At 40.8% G+C, this 27,772-nt stretch overlaps 1 protein-coding gene across 1 annotated transcript; it reads right to left on the reverse strand.

The window, feature by feature from the left end:
- Positions 1 to 560: 560 nt before the first annotated feature.
- LOC148041436 (cyclin-A1-4-like) lies at positions 561 to 7,619 on the reverse strand. The gene is made up of 12 exons (XM_087679445.1): positions 7,338 to 7,619; positions 5,910 to 6,315; positions 5,398 to 5,737; positions 5,180 to 5,313; positions 4,987 to 5,079; positions 4,745 to 4,878; positions 4,589 to 4,664; positions 4,378 to 4,454; positions 4,261 to 4,294; positions 4,017 to 4,166; positions 3,796 to 3,930; positions 561 to 3,641 (listed from the first exon to the last, which is right to left on the reverse strand). Exons 2-12 carry the CDS (start codon positions 6,240 to 6,242, stop codon positions 3,573 to 3,575), a joined length of 1,575 nt encoding a protein of 524 aa, XP_087535571.1. The 5' UTR covers positions 6,243 to 6,315; positions 7,338 to 7,619; the 3' UTR covers positions 561 to 3,572.
- Between the last annotated feature and the right edge of the window lie 20,153 nt (positions 7,620 to 27,772).

Raw genomic sequence — 27,772 nt, forward strand, 5'->3', positions numbered from 1 at the left:
ATCTTTATGGGAATGAAATGGAATAGCTTGGTGAGTCTATCCACCACCACATAAATACTATTCCATCCCTTCTTAGTCCTAAGCAAGCCAATAACGAAATCCATAATTATGTATGCCCACTTTCCTTTAAGAATAGGTAATGGCTACAACAAATCACTTAGCTTATGAGTGTTTTCCTTATTTTGTTAGCAAGGAATGCACCTAGAGACATAATCCTCCATGTCCTTCCATAATCCTTTATAGTGAAAAACCCTTTGAAATCTTATCATAGTATTTAAAAACACCTAAGTATCAAGCTATGGCCAAAGAGTGTATCTCCTTCATAATTTTTTTCTTACAAAGAAAAGAATAAGGGATGACAAGCTCACCATTAAACCATATTAGACTGATGATCTCATAACAAAGTTCTTTTAAAAGATAGTTTTCTTATAACTCTTTAATCCAATTGCTATGAAGCTCTATAATGGATGAAACATTGGATACCCACATTCTAGAAAGAGAATGTGCCACTGTATTATCCTTACCCCTCATATACATAATATCAAAGTCATAATTCTACAATGCATCCATCAACCTAAGCTACTTGGGATTAAGATTTAATTAAGAGAGAAGATACTTAAGAACCTTAGGATCACTCTTGACCCTAAATCAATTGCCATACAAATAACAATGTCACTTTTTAATTATATGAAGAATGGCCAACATTTTTCTAATCATACACATTCATAACCATCTCCTTTTCTATAAGCTTGTGATCCTCAAAAGCAATAACACCATACTTCTATAACAATATGGCATTGATGTCTCTACAACTAGTATCACCATACCATCTTAGTGTAATCATACTAAAATAGGAGCAAAAGTAAGTAGATTCTTTAACTAATTGAAGCTTTTATCTACAATATTCCAAAAGAAAAATTCCTTCTACAATATATCAATCAAAAGGGGCTACTATGCTCACATAATGCTTGATGAATCAACAATAGAATGACGACTTAATGCTTGATGAATCTCTAATACATTGCAATTAAGATCAACTTGGATACCCTCCTCATTGACAATATATCCTAAGTATTTCATCTCTATTTACATAAAGATACACTTCACCTCCTTAAAAAAAAGAATGTGGTGTCTCAACACATCAAATACCTTCCTCATGTGTAAGAGATGGCTCTAAAAACACTCAAACAAATTTGAACAAAAATAACTACAATATCTTGTTCATCAATCTCTAAAAATAAATTTGAATGCTAATCAAACCAAATGGTATAACCAAGACATGGTAAAGCCCATGTTCTATCTTAAAGGTTATTTTCACCTCATGACCCCCTCTCATATAAATTTGGTGATAGCTTGACCTCCAATTTATCTTCATAAAGTACTTTGTTCCCTTGAGCTCATCAAGTAAATCATCCACTCTATGAATAGGATACCTAATCTTCACTATGATCTTGTTAAGATCTGTATAATCTATACACCTACGCATGTAGTGAGAAGAATCTTGAGATATATAAAGAATACTTAGAAATTTGGATTATTCTACAAAAAAAACATTAAATCTACATTGTTTGGATGTATTGATGTAGATTGGACTAAAAATATCATGAATAGATGATTTACATCCATTATCTATGAGAAAAGGGTGCCTTCATCTCTTGAGCATGTTGAGATTCAAGAGGATGATAACTTTCACTCCACATGATTGCCACTTCTTTATCTTGCTTTCTCTTGTCTAATACAATTCATGTATATAAAGGGATTTTGACAAAGAGATTTAAGTAAAACAAAGTTTTCTAAACTTAGAGAAATGGACTATGAAGTTTGACCTTTAATGAAGGATGTTTATGACAATTGAGCATAGAGCTACAAGACATAGTATCAAAGTCAATGGAAGCATTATCGGTCAATAAACATCTCTAAACTAGAAATCAACAAGTCTCAACCCTAGCTATCTTCTTTGACTAATTTAAGAGCCTTACTAGACCATAGACAAATTCTTGGTTAAACTAAGCTTAAGACATCAACATGGTGAGAAATTTTTCATGGTGTGAGTGACTATGAGGGAGGGCAATAAGCATTTGAAAGAGTATGATTGATATGCTAGCATCTATCTAGCAATTGTCAATTCTAACATAATGTGCACATTTAGAGATGCATTGACTTGACAAGTATTCCACTACCTATATTGACCTATACCATCCCAAAGAATCTCAATGCTAAGCTTGTACAAAACAAAGTCCTTACCCTATGAACTCGATACACATCATCTTACAAAGGAGTTGAATAAACTTACAAAAGCTAGATTCATCTACAACATTGAGCATATGGATTAGGTATCACTTATTGTAATAGTACTCAAGAAAAGAAAACTGGCAAAATCAAAGTACATGGAAACTTTTAAAATGACAAATGCAACTTCTAGAAGAGACCATTATCCATTACTATATACAGAGCACATGTTTGAGTACGGAAGGAAGCTAATAGTTTCCTGTATGGATTTTTACACTAAAATGAAGTACAAGCCTTATACCTGTATCGTCTTTCAGAGGAGGTGGAAGTCCCCATTTCTGCAGACCGCTTCCACTTGGTAAGACCTTAAGCCTCTCAGAGCAGGCACTCGCAACAAGATCAGTTGCTTGGCCTTACGTTGATTTTGGTATTTTAAAAAAGAAGATTCCACCGACGCAGAATAGGATTCAGCGAATGGTTGACATGCTATACATTCTATCCCAAACCATCCGCCATTCAACTAGACATGATCGAATCTACTTCTATGACAAACGTTAAGACCAAACCCAGTTTCATCCCCAAGGCTTTCTTTCCTTTGAAGCTGACACTCTTGCCAAGCATGGCATGCAGTACAGTCAACTCATTCAAACAAAAAGGACAATGGTAATATTGCAAAAAGCACTGCTACAAGAACAGCACGCCGAAGAGGGAAAACACTATCCGCTGATGTAGCTTTTATTTTAAGGCTTCTTGGCTAGAATATAAAACTAGGAATTTTTTTTGACCCTGAAGCATGGCAGGACATAAATCTAGGGATTTTTCTTGACCCTTCTTCAACCTGACCCACAGATTGAGACATCAAACATGTGACGGATTGGAAACGAGAATTTCAAGCGGGAATTGGTTGAAGCACACCACTTCGAGAAACCTTCACCTCTTCAGTGCCTGGAAGGTTACTTTGTGATCAGCCATTTCTAGAACGTCCAAGCTTTCTGCAACTAGAATATAATGATATATTTGCTCATCAACATGAAAGCCTAGATTTGGTTCGTCTGGACAGGCATGCTGAGCCTTTATCAGAACAGAACTTAGTTTAGTTGGGTGACCTTACGTGTCTGATGGCTGAAAAGCAGGGCCTTGTACCGCTTGAATAGAATTCCTGCAAGTTGTATAAATAGCACTAAACTGGATGACCAAGAATATTTAGAGGATCTTCTGAAGTTCCAAAGCAGCAAGCATAATAGCAGGAAGCTGTCAACCCTGCAGCAAGCTCAACTCTACGTCCTTGACAGAAGGAAAAGTTGCAGGAGTAGAAAGCTCTCTTTCCACTTCGAAAATTTTGATCAAGAAAGATCACCAAAGTACTCAGGTGGTATGAAATCCGGAGATGCAAGCATTGCAACACATTTAAACTGCCACAACAGTGCATAAAATTAAATGAAGTGCTGAATGGAGACAGCAGTGTCGCGATTGGAGCAAATATAACAGAAATTTGACGAGAACAGTTTACTTACTATATACACAACGGAAGAGAAGCGAAATAATAAGAACGGAGGATGCAAATACCTTATGCTGCCTGTACTTCTCACGAATAGCTGGCAATGTACAGTTCTTTGTATTGCGATGCAAGTCATGAATGGCTTTGACACACCCTTCCAGTTCTGAGGGCTTGTAGCCAGTGTAGTGCTGCAATGTAAAGTTCTGAAAAGCAATGTTCAAGAACACATTACGTTCAAAAAGAAGAGATTGTCAGTAAAATCTACTGGGAAATAATGTATTCTCATTACCCAAGGCTTTGAAGTTGGATCAAGTATAACCTTCGCCATAAATACAGCAGCTCCAGCGATCATCGATGGCAAGTAACAGAGAAAACTATACTCTAGCAAAGTCAACTCAGCCAGAAAATTGCCCAGGAACTCGAGCTGCAAGGGAGGTGTCTGCAGTATCATCCAGCAGGAGAAAAGTCACCATTATCAAGAGTTGGATGAGTAATGGAAAGCCTTCCCAAAGCAAAGCCAGGCTGTGACTAACCTTCTGACCTGGCTGTGCAGCTCGGATAAAACGCCTGCCAAATCCAAGATCAATTCAAAAGTTTGAAACACCTTAATATAAACAAACATTGGCAAGAACAGCAATGCGAGTGCATACCTGAGAAAACTCTTCGTTGTTGGACCCGTCAGCTCAAAGTGCAAGTGGTTCAATACTCGCCTTTCCATGTCCAGGACCTTATTTTAAAAATGAACTAAAGATCAAACTTCCTCCTAATAACCAACTAAAGGCACTCCTTGCTAATTATCGATAACTTAGTAGCGTTCATGCAAGCACCCTGATTATACTTTTATAATCCTACAAATAGTACCTCTTCGCGATTGTATGTGTTATCTGTGATATAGCAGAACTCCTCAACTTGGGGGGCACATATTTCTTCGTACTTCCTAAAAGCACATTGTTGTCGATGAGACAAAACAAACAGACGATGTGGCACTCAAAATAACCGCCTAATAAATGCGCTTACGATGCTATGAGCATGCAGGAGACGCCCAAAAGCTGCAATCTTTGCCTAGTTACAAGATTACCAGAGAGAAAACGATCGATGTAAGATACACTCAGATAAAGAGTATCTGGCACAAGCTTGTACTCCTCTGCCACCTGCATTGAAAGCATGTGCTTGAGCATCTACTTGAGCATTCTTCAGATCCTTATAAGAGAGCTAGACTATTTTCTTCAAAAAATACGGTAGCAAAGATTATGCTTCACCTCTACAAGCCAGTCAACAAGAATTGACCGCATACTAGCATTGATCTCCTGCTGAATGACCTCCATAAAGTTCGTGCTAGGTCTCCTCTTCAACTAGAGAGAGATGAAAAACAGTGAAGGCATGCTGCCATTTTAGAAAAACGCCTTCTGCACAGATTATGCATTTAAGGAAATTAGTGATCCCCAAACTTACTTCCGCTACACGCAGGTGATGATAGATATCAGCAGCATAGACACTGCACATCTGTGGGTCTTTGTTACTGTCGATATCCGTATAGTTTTTAGACAGACATCCCTCCTCTTCCTCATGCTCCACAAATAAGCAGCCTGATGCAAGTACAATGTCAGCAATTGTCTGATGGCATGAACTTTTGAGCAGAATTTCATGAAAATATGGATTGTCTATATCACCTTGCCTAAAACAAGGTCTTGACTCCTTGGAGATATATAAATCGTGCTGAGCACAACATTCAAGTGATGCAAGCGTCTGACTTGCATTGCCCCCTGTTGAGAGCACTTCTACCATGCTAGGCTTCTTATCCTGAAATATTTCCACTCTCGATGGACATGAATTTTCATCGTTTGGGAAGGTGATGGAACTGGTTGTTTCAGACTTTCTTGAAGACTTTGGTTGATCCTCATGAACATCAATGATTGGATTGATCGGATTGAATACACCCAACTCAACTTTTTTGGATTGAGAAGGGACAGCTGTAGCTTTGATTTTGGCAGTCACTACTTCGATAGTCCCCTTGATGAAAACAGGGTGATTAGCAGACACAGAACAAGGACACAAGGAATGATCGTATTATGGAGCAGATCAAAGATTATGAAAGCACTCATGCTACTGATGGGATCCAAGCCTGCTAATGATTTATATGGCTTGAATATTACTTAATTTGTTGAAGAAATTAGAGAAGTACCTGAGATTTTGAAGCTTGGGTGTTTGACCGGACAGATGATATATTGGTAAGATCGGCTAAGGCAGCACGTTTCTTGGCATGCTGGACAGGAGCAGCGCTTGCTGCCTTGTTACTGGCATCCTCCATCGCAGCTCTCTTTGATGAGGCCTTGGTCTTTCTGGAATTTTCCTTGTTGCCTAGAGCAATGGCAGGTGGCACAGCTACTGTAACATCTCGGCTTCGCAACCGTCTGATCGCTACTTGCTCACCATTGTTTCCTGCCATATCTTTCTGGCCAGAGATCCAGACCCACCAGATAGCCAAACAACAGTCAGTTAATGCCACTTCCGACATTCACTACCACTGGGTATGGCACCTGGAAGAATCTGCTCATGAGCCTCTGTGAGCAGGAGGTGAGCACCAGATCCTGACGTCGACAAGGAAAACCACATCAGCACATTCAATGAGACGCTCAAAAATTAACTTTAAGCATTATACAGTTACCATGCGTGTATCTTATGCGAATTGATATAAAATTCATGGCAGGAAATGAAACAACATGCCGAAGTAGAATTCATAAGAGCTTAGAGATCAAGAGAAGAAATGCCGATGAAGGCCAGCACGAAAGAACGTGAAACTGGAGAGCTTACCTTGTGAAACTGGATGGAAAAGGGTCAATCAAAGAAGATAAGAAGGCAGTGATAAGGAAGCAACAGAGCGAGGATGCAAGGATAATTCAGTATACTGCAACAGAGGAGGCATTTAGCCTACAATTGTAGACATGGAAATGTACGAAGGGAAATATTCAACCTACTGCAACGCTATCTCAGGACAATGAGACTGGAAAGGTAGCTTCAATCAACGCAACAAAGATGAACACTTATACGGTAATCGAAGGAATGGCAATGTACAAATTAAAGGATTCAATCATCATGTTAGAAGTGTGAAAACGGAGACGTACGAAGAACAAGCTTCCAACTACTACACCTGGAGAGGATATTAATCCTATAATAGCAGGAATGGAAATGAACGAAGGAAAAGAATCAATATATTGCAGCAAAGGAATGCATTAATGTACAGATGGAAATGTGCAAAGGAAAAGATCTACTGCGACGAAGGAAAACACAATCGTACAGGTGGAAATGCATGAAGGAAAAGATGCGATCGACTTGAAAAAAGAAGGGAGCACTTATCTTACAATTGTAGAAATGGAAATGGACTGCAACAAAGCAAAACATTATCCTACGATTGTAGGAAATATGTGCAACGGAAGCAAGGAAAAATGGAAATGCATCGAGGAAAAGATTCAATCTGCTGCCAAAAAACAGAAACGCACTAACCTTACAATTTAGAAATAGAAATGAACCGGAACGAAGCAAAACATGATCTTACGAATCACGATTATGCGAGAGAGAGAGAGAGAAAGAGAGAGAAAGAGAGAGAATTTACCATGGCCAGGGAGGATCGAGGAAGGCAGAAAGGCCCGGGACAGGTCTCTGACAGGGAAGGTAACCTGTAGCCTGTAGGTCCTAAGAACCCTAGTTAGCCTCCTTTTGGCAGAACTCAGAAGAAGAAGAAGATGGTGATGATGATGACGACGACGAAGATGATGAAGATGAAGGAAGAGGTGGAGGCCCGAGGGAGAGGGTGTGTGTGTGGGAGACAGGAAACAGGAGTTATGGAAGAGAGAGAATGTGGGCCTAGAGAGAGAGAGGACTGAGAGCATGCCTCTGTTTGAATTCCAGCCTCCCGCGTTGCCGTCCTTTGGATTTTTGCACCGTCCACTCTCGCCCGCATCCGACGGCTCCGATTCATCCCCTCTCGAGAGCGCATTTGCAGCAACGGCTTTTTGAATGTATTTTTCAAATTTGTTCGATTACCTCTTGTGGTTATTTTTGGGGGGGTTGGTTTCTTTTAGAGCCAGAACACGTGCAGGTCAATTGACCTGCAGAAGTCAACATAGTTAACAAAATGGCTGGTGAGGCCAAGGTACTTTAGGCTAGGTTCAAACAAGGCAATGGAAAAGGTAAGAGCCTTCCTCCTTGTCCATCTCAATAGTGAAGGTGGCACCCAAGCAATTTCCATGCTTCGGGTAAGGGTTGGGTGGGGTGTAAGGGCTTTGTAGCTATACCATGTCATTATTATCGGAAACACCTATATAGGGAGTAGTAGTGACTCTGAGCCTTGCTTGATTTTCACTCTACATGCGATTCCCTATACACAATGGTGAACACTCTCATGTGCGGCATCACGAGGGTGTAGTCTTGGGATGTTCCTATGTTGTACCGTTTCTTTAATTGAATAATACAAGAGTATACCTTGTTCTCACATATCGTGTTACCTTTCAGTGCCATGTTGGGTGAGTAATGAGTGCCAATGCATCACACTTGGTATCATAGCAACTCTTGCTCGAATTGAAGGAGTGCTCACAGAAGTAGGAGAAAAGAATCCTATGCCCCAAAGAGAACGAGCCGAAATGACCCATGTTGTGTCCCCTCGCGTTGTGACGCCCCATGGCACATCAACCCCCTATCACATCGTCCCAAGTTGCATCGACCCTGTCACGTTGGACCCTTGTCGCATGAATCCCCATCGCATCAACCCACGTCACACCAACCTCGGCGTGACTCCTCGACATGGTGACCCCGACACCATCAACTATTTGAAGACGTGACACGACTTCCTCGCAGCACAACCACCACCCCAAAGGCGAAACGTGGCTTCCCCGCATCGACAACCCCACTGACCACATGGAGGACGACATAGAGAATGTACCCATCCCAACAATGGAAGAGAGGAAAACGAGTAGAGGGCAAGAATGGAGAGTAGCACAAGAGGAGAAGGTAGCTGGATTGGAGAGACAGTTGGAGGGCATGTCAAGCATGCTAGAGTCAATTTGGAGGAACATGTAGATGAAGGAAGAGGAAGAGGAAAGGAGAAGAAAATTAGAGTGGAGCAGGGCTATAGAGAATGGGTGTTACAACAACAAGAAGAGGAGAAAAGGTAGAAAGTACAAGAGGAGATGGATAGATTAGGGAGAGAGAAGACTTCTAGGAGGCAGCAAGATATAAGAAAAGACAATAAGAAGGCAATAGAAGCAGGACAAAAAGCAGAGTCATAGAGAAGAGGAAGATAGTGATAGCTCAGAAGATGACTACGGCAAATTCAAGATGCCCCAACCCGCCAAGTACAAAGGAGAGAGAGACGGGCTAGTTTTGAAGAAGTGGATCACAAAGGTGGACAGATACTTGAAATATGCCAGGATCACTGAAGATAGGAATGTAGAGGTGGCAGCCATCTACTTGGAGGAGGATGCGACTAGTTGGTACCTATTGGAACAAGAGCAGGAATACACCATCTTTTCATGGGAAGAACTCAAAGCTTACTTCATTCCAAAGATGGAAAAAATCAAAGTCAAAGACAAATGGAGAAACCTCAAGCAAATGTAAGGGAAGATGAAGAAGTACGTTAGCAAATACAAGCAAATCATGATGCAACTACCCAACATGGACACTAACACCGAATTGCATGGATTCTTATTTGGAATGCAAGAATGGGCCAAAAGAGGCATAGAGAAGTAGGAGCCAACCAGTTTAGCCAAGGTCATGAGAATGGTTAAACGACTAGTGGATTTGAAAGGCACAAGAAGACGGCCCAAACCTCGACAACAACTCATGGACCCCGAGACCCAATGCTCCTAGAGGCCAGTTTACAGAGACGCGGAGCCAAACTCCCAGCATAACACTAGCTGCATCACAATCCGCATTAGTATCAGAGAGGAGCAAGTGGCAGATGGGGGAACAATCGCTATTGGCCGACTCCAAGTGCATCGTATGGTCCCATTGGATCAAACACATCATGATGGAGACCCCCAGGCCCAACCATGGCAATTAGATGCTTCAAATGTGGAGGCTACACTATCAAAATAGATGCCTCGTGGAAGACACAGCATCATCAAGCTAGTCGAGGGTGAATGCCACTAGTGTGTATGGAGGACAGGAACCACAACCCCCGCACATCCAAGAAATTCCTAACGGAAGTGATGAAAGCATATACCACCCAAGGGTGGGGACAGTCAATGCACAACCCCATTGCATGGCAGCCCGGGAAGCAGCAATCCACCACTTATACATCAAAGGCAAAGTGAGCAAAGGGAATCAAGCCATTATGGTGGACATTGTCAAGATTGTGGGAGAGAAGGAAGGAGTCTCACTTGTAGCTTTATCGCTTACACAATGGGGAAATACACACAAAGGTGGAGGCTGAAAATAGTTTTTCTCTTCTTAGTTGTGTAAGCCAAAAGAACTCTAGTACAGAGAAATAGAAGAACCCTATATATGAGTCTCAAACCAAACTCAACTAACTAAGGTGGCATACTAACTAAGCCATGAACTAGAGTAGATAAGGATAGCTGTTATCTAGCTATTATTCATGGGCGGTGTACCAACCGCATCTGCAACTAACAAGTCAGTGACATAAATGCACAACGGTCACCCTGGCATATCACGAGTAGAGCTCGATATCTCAACACTCCCCCTCGAGCTTCTCTATGCCCAATGCCTTCGTGAATATGTCAGCTACCTGATCCTCTGTGCTGACATAAACTAGATCAATAAGACCTAATAAAACCCTCTCCCGCACATAGTGATAATGCACCTCAATGTGCTTTGCTCTAGCATGATAGACTGGGTTGTTTGCCAAGTGTATACTGCTCATGTTGTCACAATAAATGACAACTGGCCCATCTGTAAGCTGATGCATATCATAAAGTAGCTTATGCAACCAAGCTACCTCACATGCAGCCATTGCTGCACCCCTGTACTCAGCCTCTGTGCTCGACAAGGCAGCTGTAGGCTGTTTCTTGCTGCTCCAAGTGACTGCAGCACTCCCAAAAGAGAACACATATCCACTAGTAGATTGTCTATCAGAAATACTACTAGCCCAATCAGCATCAGTGTATCCATGCAACTGTATTTGAACCCCAGTCTCATAAAATAATCCATACTGCAATGTGGACTTCACATACCTGAGTATGCATCTAGCCGCATCCAAATGTGGTTTCCTTGGAGCCTGTATAAACTGACTTACCAATCCAACAGCATAGCTCAAACCTGGCCTGGTAATAGTCATATAAATCAAACTTCCTACTATGCGTCTGTACATAGTAGGGTCTTCCAGAAGCTCACCTGCATCTGCGCTCAGCTTCACATTCTGCTCCAAAGGAACTGAAATAGGCTTACAGCCTGTCATCCCATATCTGGACAGTATGTCCAATCCATACTGCTTCTGCAAGAGCCGTATCCCACTTGGTGATCTAATCACCTCAATGCCCAAGAAATAACGCAGCTCTCCCAAATCCTTCATCTCAAACTTCTGCTTCAATAGCATTTTCACACGAAGGATATCTTCATCACTATCACCTGTGATAATCAAATCATCAACATAAATCATAAGTAGCATAATACCTTTCTCTGTTTTTCTCACATAAAGTGAGAAATCTGCCTTGGAAATCTGAAAGCCAATAGTGACAAGATACTGTCCTATCTTGTCAGACCATGCTCTAGGTGCTTGCTTCAAGCCATACAAGGCTTTCTTCAACCTGCAAACAAAATCAAGATGAACAGTATGCACATAACCTAGTGGCTGCTCTATATAGACATCTTCTTGCAAATCACCATGCAAGAAGGCATTCTTTACATCCATCTGATGTAAAGACCATCCCTTTGATATAGCTATAGCAATGACTGCTCTTATGGTTTCCATCCTTGCAACCGGACTGAGTGTTTATTCATAATCAATGCCATATGTTTGTGCATACCCCTTGGCTACTAATCTTGCTTTGTATCTATTCACAGAACCATCTACATTGTGCTTCACCTTATAAACCCACTTACAACCAATTGCATTCTTATCTTTAGGCAAATGTACCAATTCCCATGTAACATTTGCTTCCAAGGCATCCATTTCTTCATCCATGGCTTTCTCCCATTTTTCTTTTCCCATGGCTTGCTCAAAAGAAGTGGGTTCTAGTTCCTGTATCACTTTGACCATATAGGCATAGTGAATGGCTATAAATCCATTATATTTCAGCCTATCCACAGGATACCTAGCTCTGGTAGACCTGCGCAAAGTAGGTTCACTCCCAGGTGCTCTCAAAACATCCCTGGTCTTCCTTACTCCAGGTGTAACAATAGAAGGAATACCCAACTCATCATCAATGCTCTGTTCTGAGCCACTAGATTCACCATCCACATAAGAGTGACCTGCATTCACATCAAACATGGGCTGATCTACCTTGTCTTTTCCTTTTCGTGAAACCTACATACCACTATCTGCATTGTTTTGAGGAGATTCTCCTGATCTCAATATGCCTGTCCATGGCGAAGAATGTGAACCACTGTTAGAGGACATCCCAGGTCCACTAATATTTTGTGACTGTTGTTGTGAATTCTGCGTAACATTACCATTTTGTGCATCTACATCATCAATCACATTTACTGGTTTATACCAGCTACTCATCTCATCAAAAATAATATCTCTGCTCACTGTAAACTTACAAGTAGAAGGGTTATAGCATCATACCCTTTCTGCTGTAGAGAGTAACCAATAAAGATGCACTTCTCAGCTTTTGGATCCAACTTGGATCTCAACTCATCTGGCACATGAACATAGGCAATGCAACCAAAAATTTTCAAATGAGAAATATCTGGTTTCCTACCAGTATACCTCTCCTCTGGAGTCATCCTATGTATTGCTGCAGTGGGAGTCATGTTCATTATGTAGATTGCTGTAGCAACTGCCTCGGCCCAGTAAAAATCTAGTAGGTCTTTTTCATTTAGCATGGCACGAGATACCTCTCCAATATGCCTGTTTTTTCTTTTTGCAATTCCATTTTGCTGTGGGGTATGACTACATAAATATTGCTGCTTTATACCATGCTCCTGCAAGAACCTTGCAAACTCATTTGAGAGGTACTCTCCCCCTCCATCTGACCTTAGGCACTCTCCCCCTCCATCTGACCTTAGGCATTTTATTTACAGGCATGTTTCTTTTTCAATCATAGCTTTAAGAGTTTTGAAATGCCCAAAAACTTCACTTTTCTTTTTTATAAAATACACCCAAACTTTTCTACTATAGTCATCAATAAAAGTGACAAAATAATGACAGCCTCCAAGAGATGCAGCTTTAGTAGTCCACACATCAGAGTGGATTAATTCCAATGGCTTCTTACTCTCTTGAACATGTCTAGGAAATGGTTTCCTTGCCTGTTTTCCAAACTGACAGGCTTCACATACCTTATGCATTTCTGCAACCTTGAATTTAGGCAATCCTACAACAATATTTTGGGCTTGCATTGATTTAAGTTGTTGTACATTAACATGACCAATGCGTTTATGCCAGATATCAATATCTACAACTACACCGGTCCCATGTGCAAACATTGTTGCACTCAATTCAGTCATGTCTGCATCCAACGTAAACATTCTGCCCTTCTTATTTCCTTTTGCTATCAAGCGACCTTTATTTTTCATATCCTCAACAAAGCATCCATGAGAATTAAATCTGACCTATAAGCCTTGCTCAACCATTTGACCAACAGAAACTAGGTTCTTGTTGATATTCGGGACATGAAATACATTCAGCAAGTATTTCTTTTTCCCATCCTGCATAGACAAAGGAATTTTTCCAATCTACACAATAGGATGTGCAGTATCATCACCAGTCTCCACAAATCCTGGTTTTTCCATTTTCCTTGCATCTTGCATCCATTCTGCATGACCTGTCATGTGGTTTGATGCACCTGAGTCAACATACCACACATCGTTGCTTTCTTCTGTACTTGTCACAGAATTGGTCGTGTGCTGCACCATAAACAAATGCTCATTTTCGTCATCACCCTATCTACTAAAGGATGCATAATGCCCTTGTTGCAATTTTCCATTCATGATGTCATTCTGTTTTTTATAGCAGTCTTTAGCCATATGACCCATTTTACCACAGTAGTAGCATTCAACATTGCTGTTTGCATTTTGGCCTCTTTGCCATCCACCATGACCTCTTTGGCTCCCCCTGCCCCTAGAGTTACCATGTCCTCCTCCATAGGACTGGTTTTCTTGAGTTTGCTGCATATTCAGATTTCTACCACGGCCTCCAGATCGGCCTCCTCTACCTCTGCCTCTACCTCTTCCAGCATTTGAGTAGAAGACAGCTTCTTTTGAAGTTCCTCCTAAAGAAGATGCACCACCATTTCTCTGCTCCTCAGAAATTAGAAGAGCAATCAACTCCTCAAAATCAGGAAATCTTTCACGGACGGAAATGGATGTTCGGAACTATGCATAATCCTTTCCTAGACCATTCAAGGTCACAGAAACTAAATCATCATCTTCCAGTGGCGACCCAATGGAAGCAAGTGCATCTACAATCTTCTTCACCTTCATGTGGTAGTCATTGATGCTCATATTTTCTCTTTGCACATTGTGCAACTCTTGCTTGAGCTGCATTTTCCCGGCTTGCGTATTTATACTATATATTTTTGACAAAGTATCCCATGCCTCCTTTGGCGTACTTCCATCTTGAATATGCATAATCATAGAGTCTGAAATGTTGATAGATAGCCAGTACATAACTTTCCTGGCTCTCTCATGCCATCCTTTAAATGCCTACATTTGCTACTGATTGTTGGGAACATCAGGAAGAATTGGTTCTTCTTCATTTCCTGCAACGAATTCCCAATATCCTTTTTCCATAAGGAAATTCGTCATTCTGAACTTCCATGCTTGGAAGTTGTTCTTGTCAAGCTTTTCAATGACAATCTGTGAAAGAGAATCACACGCCATTACAGAATACTGCAAAAAAAATTGTCATTGCAAAGAACACAGCTTCAGCCTCACAAGGGCAAATATACAAAACTGACGAAAGTGGTATTTGACCACACAGTCACTTCCTAGTGACGATTTTGCATCAACAGGCAACAAGGATGATTCTGTAACTCCCAATGTCTCCGTGCATAGGTATACGATGCAATTTCTACAGTAACTTTTCACCGACCTATAGAACAGTGGTCGCACAGCATAAAACAGGGCCTTTTCCTAAGTGTGTGCGGAAAACTTTCGCCTCCAAAACAAGCCCCGAAATGGCCTCAAATAAAAAAAACAGAGCAACCAAGAGCTAAAGCCCTTACTCGCAGCATATACTACCCTCTTGCTACACCGCAAAGGGCGTCTCAATCTGAGACAATGTACTCTTGCACTTTCCGGCTGTGCTACCAGAGACGCTCCCAAACTCGAAAAATGAAAGCAACACTGGTTCTCTTACTAGAACGCTGCGAACTTGGTTTGCTTTCTTGAGCTCCTTACCACGAACCAGGCTCTGATACCATGTCAAGATTGTGGGAGAGAAGGAAGGAGTCTCATTTGTAGCTTTATCACTTACACAATGGGGGAATACACACAAAGGTGGAGGCTGAAAACAGTTTTCCTCTTCTTAGTTGTGTAAGCCAAAAGAACTCTAGTACAAAGAAATAGAAGAACCTTATATATGGGTCTCAAACCAAACTCAACTAACTAAGGTGGCATACTAACTGAGCCATGAACTAGAGTAGATAAGGATAGCTGTCATCTAGCTATTATTCATGGGCGGTGTACCAACCGCATCTGCAACTAACAAGTCGGTGACATAAATACACAACGGTCACCCTGGCATATCACGAGTGGAGCTCGATATCTCAACATACATAAGGGCCACTCACAACTTTATCACATTAGAGTGCGCAGCTAAACACGGATTGAAATTGTATAAGGCCCCAAAAGGATTGATAGTAACATTCGCGCAAGGAGAGGCCAAAGAAGTGAAACAGGTCTTTGCAATACAAGTAGAAGCCGGGAAATGGAAAGCAAAGCTCAACTTCTTAGTAATCCCCAATGATGGATGATTTTGAAGTTATCTTAGGCTTGGAATTCTATGATAAATATATCATTGCAATGTTTGGAAAGGGCACAGTGAATGAAATGATGCTAAATATGCAAGGAGAAAACAAGGTTTTATCCACCCTAGAAAGTCCCCCTTTGGTGCCCCAATGTTGTTTGTTAAGAAGAAGGATGGGGGGCTTAGACTATGTGTAGATTATAGGGCCCTTAATAAAATCACCATAAAAAACAAATATCCCATGCCCCTAGTGGAGGACCTCTTAGATAGGCTACACGGAGCCAAGTACTTTAGCCGCATAGACCTTAGGTCAAGCTACCACCAAATTTGCATAGCATAAGAAGATATCCCAAAGACAGCTTGCTGCACCAGATATGGTAGTTTTGAATGGTTAGTCTTAGGATTCGGGCTAAGCCATGCACATTTTGTGGCCTCATGGTTGGAGTCTTTAGACCCAAGACAAACGTATTTGTCATTGTCTACATTGATGATCGACTAGTCTATAGCAAAACCTTAGAAGAACACAAGCAACACTTACATGTAGTTTTTGAGAAGCTGCAGCAACATAAGCTATATGCCAAACTAGAAAAATGTGAGTTTGCAATTAGAGAGTTAGAATTCCTAGGCTTCATTGTAGGAGCAGATGGTATCAAAGTGGACCCCAAGAAAGTGAAAACTATCAAAAAGTGGCATGTACTAAAGATTGTAAGGGAAGTGCGGGAGTTCCTTGACTTCACAGTATTTTGCTGAAGGTTCATCAAGGATTACAGCCTCATTACAGCACCCCTCTTCCACCTCACCAAAGAAGACAATACTTTTACATGGGGTGATGAGCAACATGATGCTTTTGAACATATGAAGAAATGCATGAGTCAAACCCCTGTCTTGAAGGTCCCCAACTTCACTAAACCCTTTAAGATCTCCATGGATGCATCTAACTATGGCATTGGGGGTGTACTGGTGCAAGAAGGTCACCCCATAGCTTATGAATCCAAGAAGTTCACAAATGCTGAAACCAAGTGGAGCACACATGAGAAGGAAATGCTCGCAGTCATCCACTGCCTCAAAAAATGGAAACACTATGTTCAAGATATGCACACAGTAGTCTTCACCGACAACATCTCCCTCAAATACTTCCAATCCCAACCTAAGCTATCGGCCAAACAAGCTCACTGGTTAGACTTACTAGCTGAATTTGACTTGGAGATAAAAGACAAGCCCATCAACAAGATAGCAAATGCTTTGAGCTAGAAAGCTGACTTGAAATGTGTTAGTGTGGTCAATAGCAACTTCATGGAGTTAGTAAAGGAAGCCTTGGAGTGAGATCAAGACATGCACAAAATTATACAAGATGTGGAAGTTGACAAGACACCACATGGAATGTACACCCTCGAGGAGGGAATCCTATTTGTAGGAAAGAGATTGTATATCCCCAATAATGTAATGGGGGCGACACGTACCAATGCTCCATTCCAACGGCCCCTTCAAACTAGAAGCATTCCTCCGACACGCCGGGAACAAAAAGGATACTCTGAGTATATCATCAAGTGGCACGGGCATCCTCTCAAGGAAGCTACTTGGATTTCGGAAGCGGAGACGTGCGAATGTGGCAAAGACACCTTCGCCATCTGGCTCAAGGAGAACCCCACGAATCCTTCCAACACCTCTTGAGCCTTCACAAACAAATGGTCCCAAAATCATAGGCCTAGTAATGCCTCCACTCCTCAAATGTACTTGAGTCAAGGGTGGACTCGCGCGTGGTAACCCAAACAATAAACCCAAAGAGCCCCTCCCTAGTCTAAATGGGCAAACAGTGACCAACTTGCTAGAAAAAGCTGTGTAAAGACCACCAAGTCCTAGTGCAATAGACACTGACCACAGTCTGATAGCATAGACTGTGTTAAGATGCCACAAATGTCTCACCAAAGTCCTAGACTGGCAGACACTGGCCAGCTTGTTAGCAAAAGCTGTGTTAAGACCCTGGCTGAGTCAAAATAAACGCTACCCTTAGATTGCTGAAAATAACAATCTAGCAAGTGGGGGTGAGTGTAAGGGCTTTGTAGCTATACCATGGCGTTATTACCGAAAACACCTATATAGGGAGTAGTAGTGACTCAGAGCCCTGCTTGGTTTCCACTCTATGTGTGATTCCCTATACCTAGTGGTGAACCCTCTCATGTGCGATGTCACGAAGGTGTAGTCCTCGGATGTGCCTATGTTATACCATTTCTTTGATTGAATAATACAAGAGTATACCTTGCTCTCACATATCGTGTTACCTTTCTGTGCCATGTTGAGTGAGTAAGGAGTGAGGCGCATCACGCTAGGGTGGGGGGGGGACAACACCACAAAAAAGCACTCCCTACCCCATTCTTCTTCTGCCACTCATCTGCCACCACCAAAAATGGGACTTAGTTTAGCAAATGGAGTACTTTTAATAGCAATACCCTGCTCGAGTCAATTGAATTGAGTAAATGTGGCAAGCACAGTCAAGGCCACAAGCCATGCCAAAGTATGACAACATGTGTGGAATACACAACAACAAGGAGAGAGAACCAAATTGTAAACTACAAGAATAGAGAGAAACAATCTACTATTGGTCTACTCCTCTAGTCATTTCTCGCCACATCTATTCACTTCCAAAAGTTAATGTAGTCCCTTCATTTTTAGAGGGTCTACATTGATTGTGCGAAGTCCAATTTTTATCTCTTGTCGATGGGTCCAAGTGATTTTGGAAGTCTAAGTTGCACCCCCACACTTACCTTTTTGTTGACTTCATTAACTCAAGCCTGATTTATTTTCCACTAGTGTCATTCTTATTTTTTAGTTTTTCCTATGTCAAAAATAGATATATTGGAAAAGAAAAGCTAGACATTACCCTTGCAATACTCAAGAAAGTGCTAGCAAAGTTGATCGCTCCTTAATGCTAGCAAAGTTGATTGCATGTCACAAGAGGTGTTGTAAATGTCAGCTTTTTTAATATGTTTTTTGAATTTTCACACGTCAATCATTTCCAAAGTTTTTGATATAGCTAATCTTTATAGAGGTTTAAAGCTGATGAAAACTTGTCAATTCTCATAATGCTCACAAAAAACTATGTTCAATTTGAACTAAATTGCAATATTCATTTTTAAAAACCATTAAGTTTTAAGAAAGAAGGTTGCAACCTTGAACTCTTTAAAAATTTACCAATTAAAAATAACGAATACGTGCATTTTGTTCAAAGATCCTTCCAAGATTTTGAGTTAAATGTTTGTATATCTGCTATCCAAAATGTTTTGCTCGACCATTAGATTGTTCTCCTTTCCTCCTTCAATATGGAAAGGTAAGACTACATGTCACAAATAAAGCGTTTCTAGATATTCCACCAAAATTTTGATTCAATATGGAGGGGGGCCCATGTGCACGTTCCTAAAGGTTCAAGGATGGATTTCCCACAAATGAGCAACTTAAGAATTGTTCATTGCATGGGACGGTATGACCCTTAAGACGCTAGCATACAAACCTTGGCTTTGGCCCAATTTGGGGTATGATTGTCCCCCCCCCCCCCCCCCCCCCCCGACACACAATGGCTTTTGGATTATGTCTTTAGATTAATCATGAGTGGGTAGATATTCTTCCACTATTTAGGAGCTTTGCTTGGAGTAGGTATCAATATGAAGCAGGGCCTAGAATGGCTCAAAGCAATGGTTGAAAGCAAGTTATCCAAGTGGGTGTCAACCAAACTAACGTTTGTTAAGAGGTTGGTAGTGCTCAACATTATCCTCAAGTCATTATTTATATTTGTATTGATGGTCTTTTCCTTTAGGAAGTTGGCTTAGTCCTCAATAGAAAGTTTTTTCAATTAATTATTATAGAGCAATGGAGATAAGAAAGAGATACACACTACCTTCTAGAACCTAGTGACTACAAAGAAAGCAAGGGGAGGATTGAGCATTGTACAACTAAAGGACAAGGCCATGTTCTTAAGCTTAGTTCTCATAAAAATAATGGAATTAAAGAAGCGGTGGATAGAGATTGTGAAGCATTGGTCGAAATGTGCTGAATTATTTACATCAAAGTGGACATTCACTAGGTGGGAAGGTGCACTAATGGCAAAAGATCCTGAATCCAATATCAATGCCTCAAAGTTAGCTAGAGAGTTGATAAAAAAACTTGAAATAGTTGCTTGAGAATGCCAAGTATATTGTTGTTGTAAAGTATATGGCTAGCTCCAACAATCCACTCTCTTTACATTAGCCTTGCTTAACTCAAACCAAAATTGTCTAGGAAATTTCATAACAAAGGGGTAAATAGGAAGATAAATGGGACAATGTTGATTAAGAATGGTGGCCCTTAAAGAAGGTTGATATGCATTATGATTTTAGGAGCACATCACACCCAATATTCCCTTAGGAAATGCAAGATTGAGTTGAGCATGGGAATCCTAATTCTACTTCACAGGGGAAGCCTGGACAAGTCACTCCTAATAGTAGTCTAACACCCACCTAAGAAGGTCACTTTTTAACCAATCATAGGTGAGAGTACGACTAACACCACACTTGTTTCAATGACACTGAGAAACGAGGGGGAGTAGAAGATCAAGCCCTTTGTCCATAAGGTATAGTCTCACATTGGCCTCCTAAAATGGCATTAAGATTGGTAACTTTCCTACTAAATTTGGAGGATCACATACTAACAACTCTACCTAGTGTTTAAGAAAGGTATCCAACTTATCAGTCCCAACTAGCCATAGGTGATGGGTTGTCAAGACTGAGACCTCTCACTTTTCTCGATGGGGTTTATTTTTTTTATTTGATTAAATAAAGCATGCTGCCACGCTATTGGACCATATAAAAATAGCATTCTTTTATTAAGTTGTTAAACATGGCTCATTAATATAGCCTTTAGCACACGATTAACACTTTGAAAAACTACATTTCATATTATTTTACAAGAAGATATACAATAAATATCCCTCTTTACATGTAATGAATCACACTCCTTCTCTCTAGAAAGAAGACAAGCCATCCTACTTAGAATTTCTACTTAGAATGGGACCTTCCCATCTTGTAAGGTTGAGCTACACTTTGATCACACTTCTTTTATGTGTAACAAGGAAGTTATTGGCTCAAAGCCTACTAAACTTCCCCGAGTTCTGTTGGCAATTTTCTATTTTCCACATCGCTTGCAATTGGTTCATTAATTTTAGACCATTTATCCCTCCAGAGTTATCCTACATAGCAGGGCCAATTACCACTTCGCCCTTTGCCTTATTAGAGCCACTTGACTGATCCAAAGCAAAAATATCTACCTCCCACAAGAGCATAGGATCCTCACCCACATGTGAGTTTTGAGGCATCAAGTAGGATGTTAAGACGTGTTGGTAAAATCTGATAGATTTCCTTAGTGAATCCCAACCATGACTGATCAATGTGCTAGCAATCTTTGAAACTCTCCAGAGAAATTTTGCATATGGGTGTATAAGTGGATAGACGGCCAAATGTCCTACTCTATAATATGCTGTTCACATTTCTTAGATGGAGGACTTAAGTGCCCAAGCAATTTAGCATGCAAGGTTGAGTCATTAAAAGGGTGGAGCCTTGTATCGACATCTCTTGGCTAGAGACTGTAGAGACACGTCCTCCAAAAATAGTAATAACGAACACCGCATCTACATTAAATTAATATAAAAAGTTGGTAACAATGTGCCAATGGTGTACAATTTTGCTAAAAATTTTGCAATAGTAGCATTGGTTCTAGGTGTTGTCAAAAACAACCTCTCTGAAATCTTCTCCCTAGCCTCTCTATCGTAGCAAGGTACAATATGACCGGCATGATGCCAAAGACACATTGTAAGAGCAAGTACATATTCATGAGTGGAAATAGAATAAGTGATCAAACCTTGTTTGCAACATATAACAATATGTTTAAAGCATCCAACTTTGTTATCTTATTGCCTCTCTAGTAATAGGGTGTCGATAAGCCTTGGAAACATGAGCATCCAAGTGCGGTGAAGCACAAGCCCCACTCTCATTGCATCCACGATGAACTCACCTATATGCTTTGCCGAGCACATACTCATGAGCAAGATCCATGCAACCCGTAACCAGACCCTTTGAGAATGTATTCCACTTGGGAATAGTCGCATCCCTTAAGAGAAACACAAGGGTCATAACATATGGGAAGTGATTTTAATACAAACCTTGTATGAGAGAAAACGTAGCTTACCCAATGAAGTGGGACCTAGAGCATCCACAAGCAAGCCCGTAGGAAAATCTACAAATATCAATCAAGCTACCTCTCGACATGGAATGCCATCTTTGCTATAAAGATGTGTCTTCTGTGTTGCAAAAAACTTGTTGATGCTATTCAAAAAACAACACATAGTCATTGATGCTAAGTAAGCAATCATGCAATGCTACACGCAACAAGTAAATTGAGGTTCTTGCAAAACATGGTCACCATGTTTACATATCAAGGGCAAATCTAACAATCTGAATCACATCCACTAGCAAAGCATCAATGTATGTTTGATATTGGAACCGTGCAACAATTATTTCAAGTAATATATTTTTAATTATCATACATGTAAGTCTTCCTCGTGGGTGCCAAACAAAGCACATGAATTTCAAGTTAATATAAGAGCTTCCCACCTATTGAATGAGTTATGTGTCACCTCTCCCAACTCTCTGTTGAGATATCGAGCTCCACTCGTGATATGCCAGGGTGACCATTGTGCATTTATGTCACAGACTTGTTAGCTGTAGATGCGGTTGGTACACCACCCATGAATAATAGCTAGATGATAGCTATCCTTATCTACTCTAGTTTGTGGCTCAGTTAGTATGCCACCTTAGTTAGTTGAGTTTGGTTTGAGACCCATATATAGGGTTCTTCTATTTCTATGTACTAGAGTTCTTTTTGGCTTACACAACTAAGAAGAGGAAAACTGTTTTCAGCTTCCACGTGTGTCTGTATTGCCCCATTGTGCAAGCAAGAAAGCTACAAGTGAGACTCCTTCCTTATCTCCCACAATCTTGACATGGTATCAGAGCCTTGTTCGTGGTAAGGAGCTCAAGAAAGCAAACCAAGTTCGCAGTGTTCTGGTAAGAGGACCAGTGTTGCTTTCATTTTTCTGGTTGGGAGCAAGTCTCTGCAGGTAGCACAGCCAGAAAGTGCAAGAGTGCATTGTCTCAGATTGAGACGCCCTTCGCTGTGTAGCAAGAGGGCAGTATATGTTGCGGGACAAGGCTTTAGCCCTTGGTTGCTCTGTTTTTTTGATTTGAGGCCATTTCGGGGCCTGTTTTGGAGGTGGAAGTTTTCCGCACGCACTCAGGAAAAGGCCCTGTTTTTTGCCATATGACCACTGTTCTACAGGTTGGTGAAAAGTTACTGTAGAAATTGCATCGTATGCCTGTGCGCAGAGACATTGGGAGTTACAAAATCATCCTTGTTGCCTGTTGATGTAAAATCGTCACTAGAAAGTGACTGTGTGGTCAAATACCACTTTTGTCAGTTTTGCAGATTTGCCCTTGTGAGGCTGAAGCTGTGTTTTTACAGTGACAGAATTTTTTGCAGTGTTCTGTAATGGCGTCTGATTCTCTTTCACAGATTGTCATTGAAAAGCTTGATAAGAACAACTTCCAAGCATGGAAGTTTAGAATGACGAATTTGATTATGGGAAAAGGATATTGGAAATTTGTTGCAGGAAATGAAGAAGAACCAGTTCTTCCTAATGTTCCCAATCAACAGCAAATGCAGACATTTAAAGGATGGCATGAGAGAGCCAGAAAAGTTATGTACTGACTGTCTATCAGTATTTCAGACTCTATGATTGTGCATATTCAGGATGCAAGTACGCCAAAGGAGTCATGGGATACTTTGTCAAAAATATATAGCACAAATACGCAAGCCAGGAAAATGCAGCTCAAGCAAGAGTTGCACAATGTGCAAAGAGAAAGTATGAGCATCAATGACTACCACATGAAGGTGAAGAAGATTACAGATGCACTTGCTTCCATTGGGTCGCCAGTGGAAGATGATGATTTAGTTTCTGTGACCTTGAATGGTTTAGGAAAGGATTATGCACAGTTTCGAACATCCATTTCCATCCATGAAAGATTTCCTAATTTTAAGGAGTTGATTGCTCTTCTAATTTCTGAGGAGCAGAGAAATGGTGGTGCATCTTCTTTAGGAGGAACTTCAAAAGAAACTGTCTTCTATTCAAATGCTGGAAGAGGTAGAGGCAGAGGTAGAGGAGGCCGATCTGGAGGCCGTGGTAGAAATCAGAATATGCAGCAAACTCAAGAAAACCAGTCCTATGGAGGAGGACGTGGTAACTCTAGGGGCAGGGGGAGCCAAAGAGGTTGTGGTGGATGGCAAAGAGGCCAAAGTGCAAATAGCAATGCTGAATGCTACTGCTGTGGTAAAATGGGTCACATGGCTAAAGACTCCTATAAAAAGTAGAATGACATCATGAATGGAAAATTGCAACAAGGAAATTATGCATCTTCTAGTAGACAGGGTGATGACAGAAATGAGCATTTGTTTATGGTGCAGTACATGAACAATTCTGTGATAAGTGCAGAAGAAAGCAACGAAGTGTGGTATGCTGACTCAGGTGCGTCAAACCACATGACAGGTCATGCACAATGGATGCAGGATGCAAGGAAAATGGAAAAACCAGGATTTGTGGAGACTGGTGATGATACTACACATCCTATTGTGCAGATTGGACTGGTGATGATACTGCACATCCTATTGTGCAGATTGGAAAAATTCATTTGTTTATGCAGGATGGGAAAAAAAAATACCTATTGGATGTATTTCATGTCCTGAATATCACCAAGAACCTAGTTTCTATTGGTCAAATGGTTGAGTAAGGCTTGCAGGTCAGATTTAATCCTCATGGATGCTTTGTTGAGGATATGAAAAATAAAGGTCGCTTGATAGCAAAAGGAAAGAAGAAGGACAGAATGTTTACATTGGATGCAGACACGCCTGAATTGAGTGCAGCAATGTTTGCACATGGGACCGGTGTAGTTGCAGATATTGATATCTGGCATAAACGCATTGGTCATGTTAATGTACATCGACTTAAATCAATGCAAGCCCAAAATATTGTTGTAGGATTGCCTAAATTCAAGGTTGCAGAAATGCATAAGGTATGTGAAGCCTGTCAATTTGGAAAACAGGCAAGGAAACCATTTCCTAGACATGTTCAAGAGAGTAAGAAGCCATTGGAATTAATCCACTCTGATGTGTGGACTACTAAAGTTGCATCTCTTGGAGGCTGTCATTATTTTGTCACTTTTATTGATGACTATAGTAGAAAAGTTTGGGTGTATTTTATAAAAAAGAAAAGTGAAGTTTTTGGGCTCTTCAAAACTCTTAAAGCTATGGTTGAAAAAGAAACAGGCCTGCAAATAAAATGCCTAAGGTCAGATGGAGGGGGAGAGTACCTCTCAAATGAGTTTGCAAGGTTCTTGCAGGAGCATGGCATAAAGCAGCAATATTTATGTAGTCATACCCCACAGCAAAATGGAATTGCAGAAAGAAAAAACATGCATATTGGAGAGGTATCTCGTGCCATGCTAAATGAAAAAGACCTACTAGATTTTTACTGGGCCGAGGCAATTGCTACAGCAGTCTACATAATGAACAGGACTCCCACTGCAGCAATACATGGCATGACTCTAGAGGAGAGGTATACTGGTAGGAAACCAGATATTTCTCATTTGAAAATGTTTGGTTGCATTGCCTATGTTCATGTGCCAGATGAGTTGAGATCCAAGTTGGATCCAAAAGCTGAGAAGTGCATCTTTATTGATTACTCTCTACAGAGCAGAAAGGGTATAGATGCTATAACCCTTTGACTCGTAAGTTTACAATGAGCATAGATTACACTTGGCAAATAACCCAGTCTATCATGCTAGAACAAAGCACATTGAGATGCATTATCACTATGTGCGGGAGAGGGTTTTACTAGGTCTTATTGATCTAGTTTATGTCAGTATAGAGGATTAGGTAGCTGACATATTCATGAAGGCATTGGGCGCAGAGAAGCTGCGCAAGTTCAGAGACCTGCTTGGTGTGCACGAATTGGGATTGAGCTCGAGGGGGAGTGTTGAGATATCGAGCTCCACTCGTGATATGCCAGGGTGACCATTGTGCATTTATGTCATCGACTTGTTAGCTGTAGATGCGGTTGGTACACTGCCCATGAATAATAGCTAGATGATAGCTATCCTTATCTACTCTAGTTCATGGCTCAGTTAGTATGCCACCTTAGTTAGTTGAGTTTGGTTTGAGACCCATATATAGGGTTCTTCTATTTCTATGTACTAGAGTTCTTTTTGGCTTACACAACTAAGAAGAGGAAAACTGTTTTCAGCCTCCACCTGTGTGTGTATTCCCCCATTGTGCAAGCAAGAAAGCTACAAGTGAGACTCCTTTATTCTCTCCCACAATCTTGACACTCTCTCGGCCAAGAGATGACTCTGCAAGAAAGGAGGTGGTGGGTGCCATAAATCACATTTTTTCTTAGTGGATCTGTGGAGATGCTTGGTTGGCTCATAAGCCCTTTGCCTCTCTTGTCAATGGGGCTAGCAAGAGGTGTAGTAGTGGCCCCAATGGTAGCTTAAGTAGCCTGCACATTATCATGAGTACCTTGGGTGGCTTGTGTAGTATCCTTGCGAGCTTTGATGGCCTGAGTACTTCCTTATGCACACTCAATACATGTAGTTGCTTGCTCTTCTACAACAATGGGCATGGTAAGTGAATCACAAGCAAGAACCTCCTTCATGAACCCTCATGCATGAGCATAAAAAGTAATTCTACAAAAGCAACAAGGTGCTTTACATGGGTTGAAGTACTTACTCTTATGCAAATATTTCTCTTGCTTGGAATAACTCCCATAGGGGGTAATCGAGCCACCAAGGACCAACTTTTGCCTCCCATGGTATCAAGTTCCTCTCACATAATGTTGGAGAATACATGGTATTCTCATCATGGATATCAATCCACTCTCTTGTGAATTTTGGAGTTGCTTCCAATGTCTTCTCTTCTACACACTGTAGTATCCATTTGCAACATTCTTGATCCTAATGACTCCATAATGATCAAAGTGCTTACCATAAGAGAAGAAATGATTAGTCCTCATGCACAATAATCAAAATAAACCTATAAATCACGCATTTGGATGAATGCACAAGCTTTGGCATCTTCTCTGCTGTAGTGTCTAAAGACTTCACTCCATCCATGAGACATACAAAAGCCTACGAACATTTTGCAAAAACTTAATATTGACACATACATTAAGAAAAAGGTCAAAAAAGCAATACGAATGTATTGTGTTGTGTCAACCTGTATGACATGATTCTTCAAGTAAAGTTTGAAGAACTCCTCAAATGAGTCCGGTAGTTGTGGACCTTCTACTTGTATCATTTGGATTTGTAGCACGGCCTCCAAATGCAAATGAGCCCAATATGTCTCTTTCTTCATGTAAACCCAAAAGAGCATGTAATAATCAAAGTGAGGGTACTGGGGATCTTTAGACTTCATAAGACTCATAAGATGTAGTAAATTTTTTTTCTTGCATTGCACAACAACATGCATGAATAGAAAGCATTGAAGAAAAAAGACAACACATACGCAACTTGCTTTGTAAATACAAATTACCTTTCCAGAGTGATTTTTGAACTTGTAAGACAATACAACTTGTCTCTTGTGATTTTGACCATGCTCGCATCATCCCACATTAGGCTAAATAACAACTTAAAGAAAGCATCCCCATTTTGGGGATTAGCAATGCATAGGTACTTGTAATCCCTATCTTTGAGGCACTCCTCTTCCGCTCTTATAGACTTATCTAATCGTTTCTTCCTCTCTGCCTCATCTATACCAAGAGCCTCAACCTTCACAGTTTCTTTTGAGATAAAGGCATGGAATTCACATTGTCATGCCAAAAATAAAATAAA

The sequence above is a fragment of the Lygodium microphyllum genome, chromosome 1 (assembly GCF_053477565.2).
Source record: "Lygodium microphyllum isolate KBCC chromosome 1, Lygodium_microphyllum_v1.1.10, whole genome shotgun sequence".
NCBI lineage: Eukaryota > Viridiplantae > Streptophyta > Polypodiopsida > Schizaeales > Lygodiaceae > Lygodium > Lygodium microphyllum.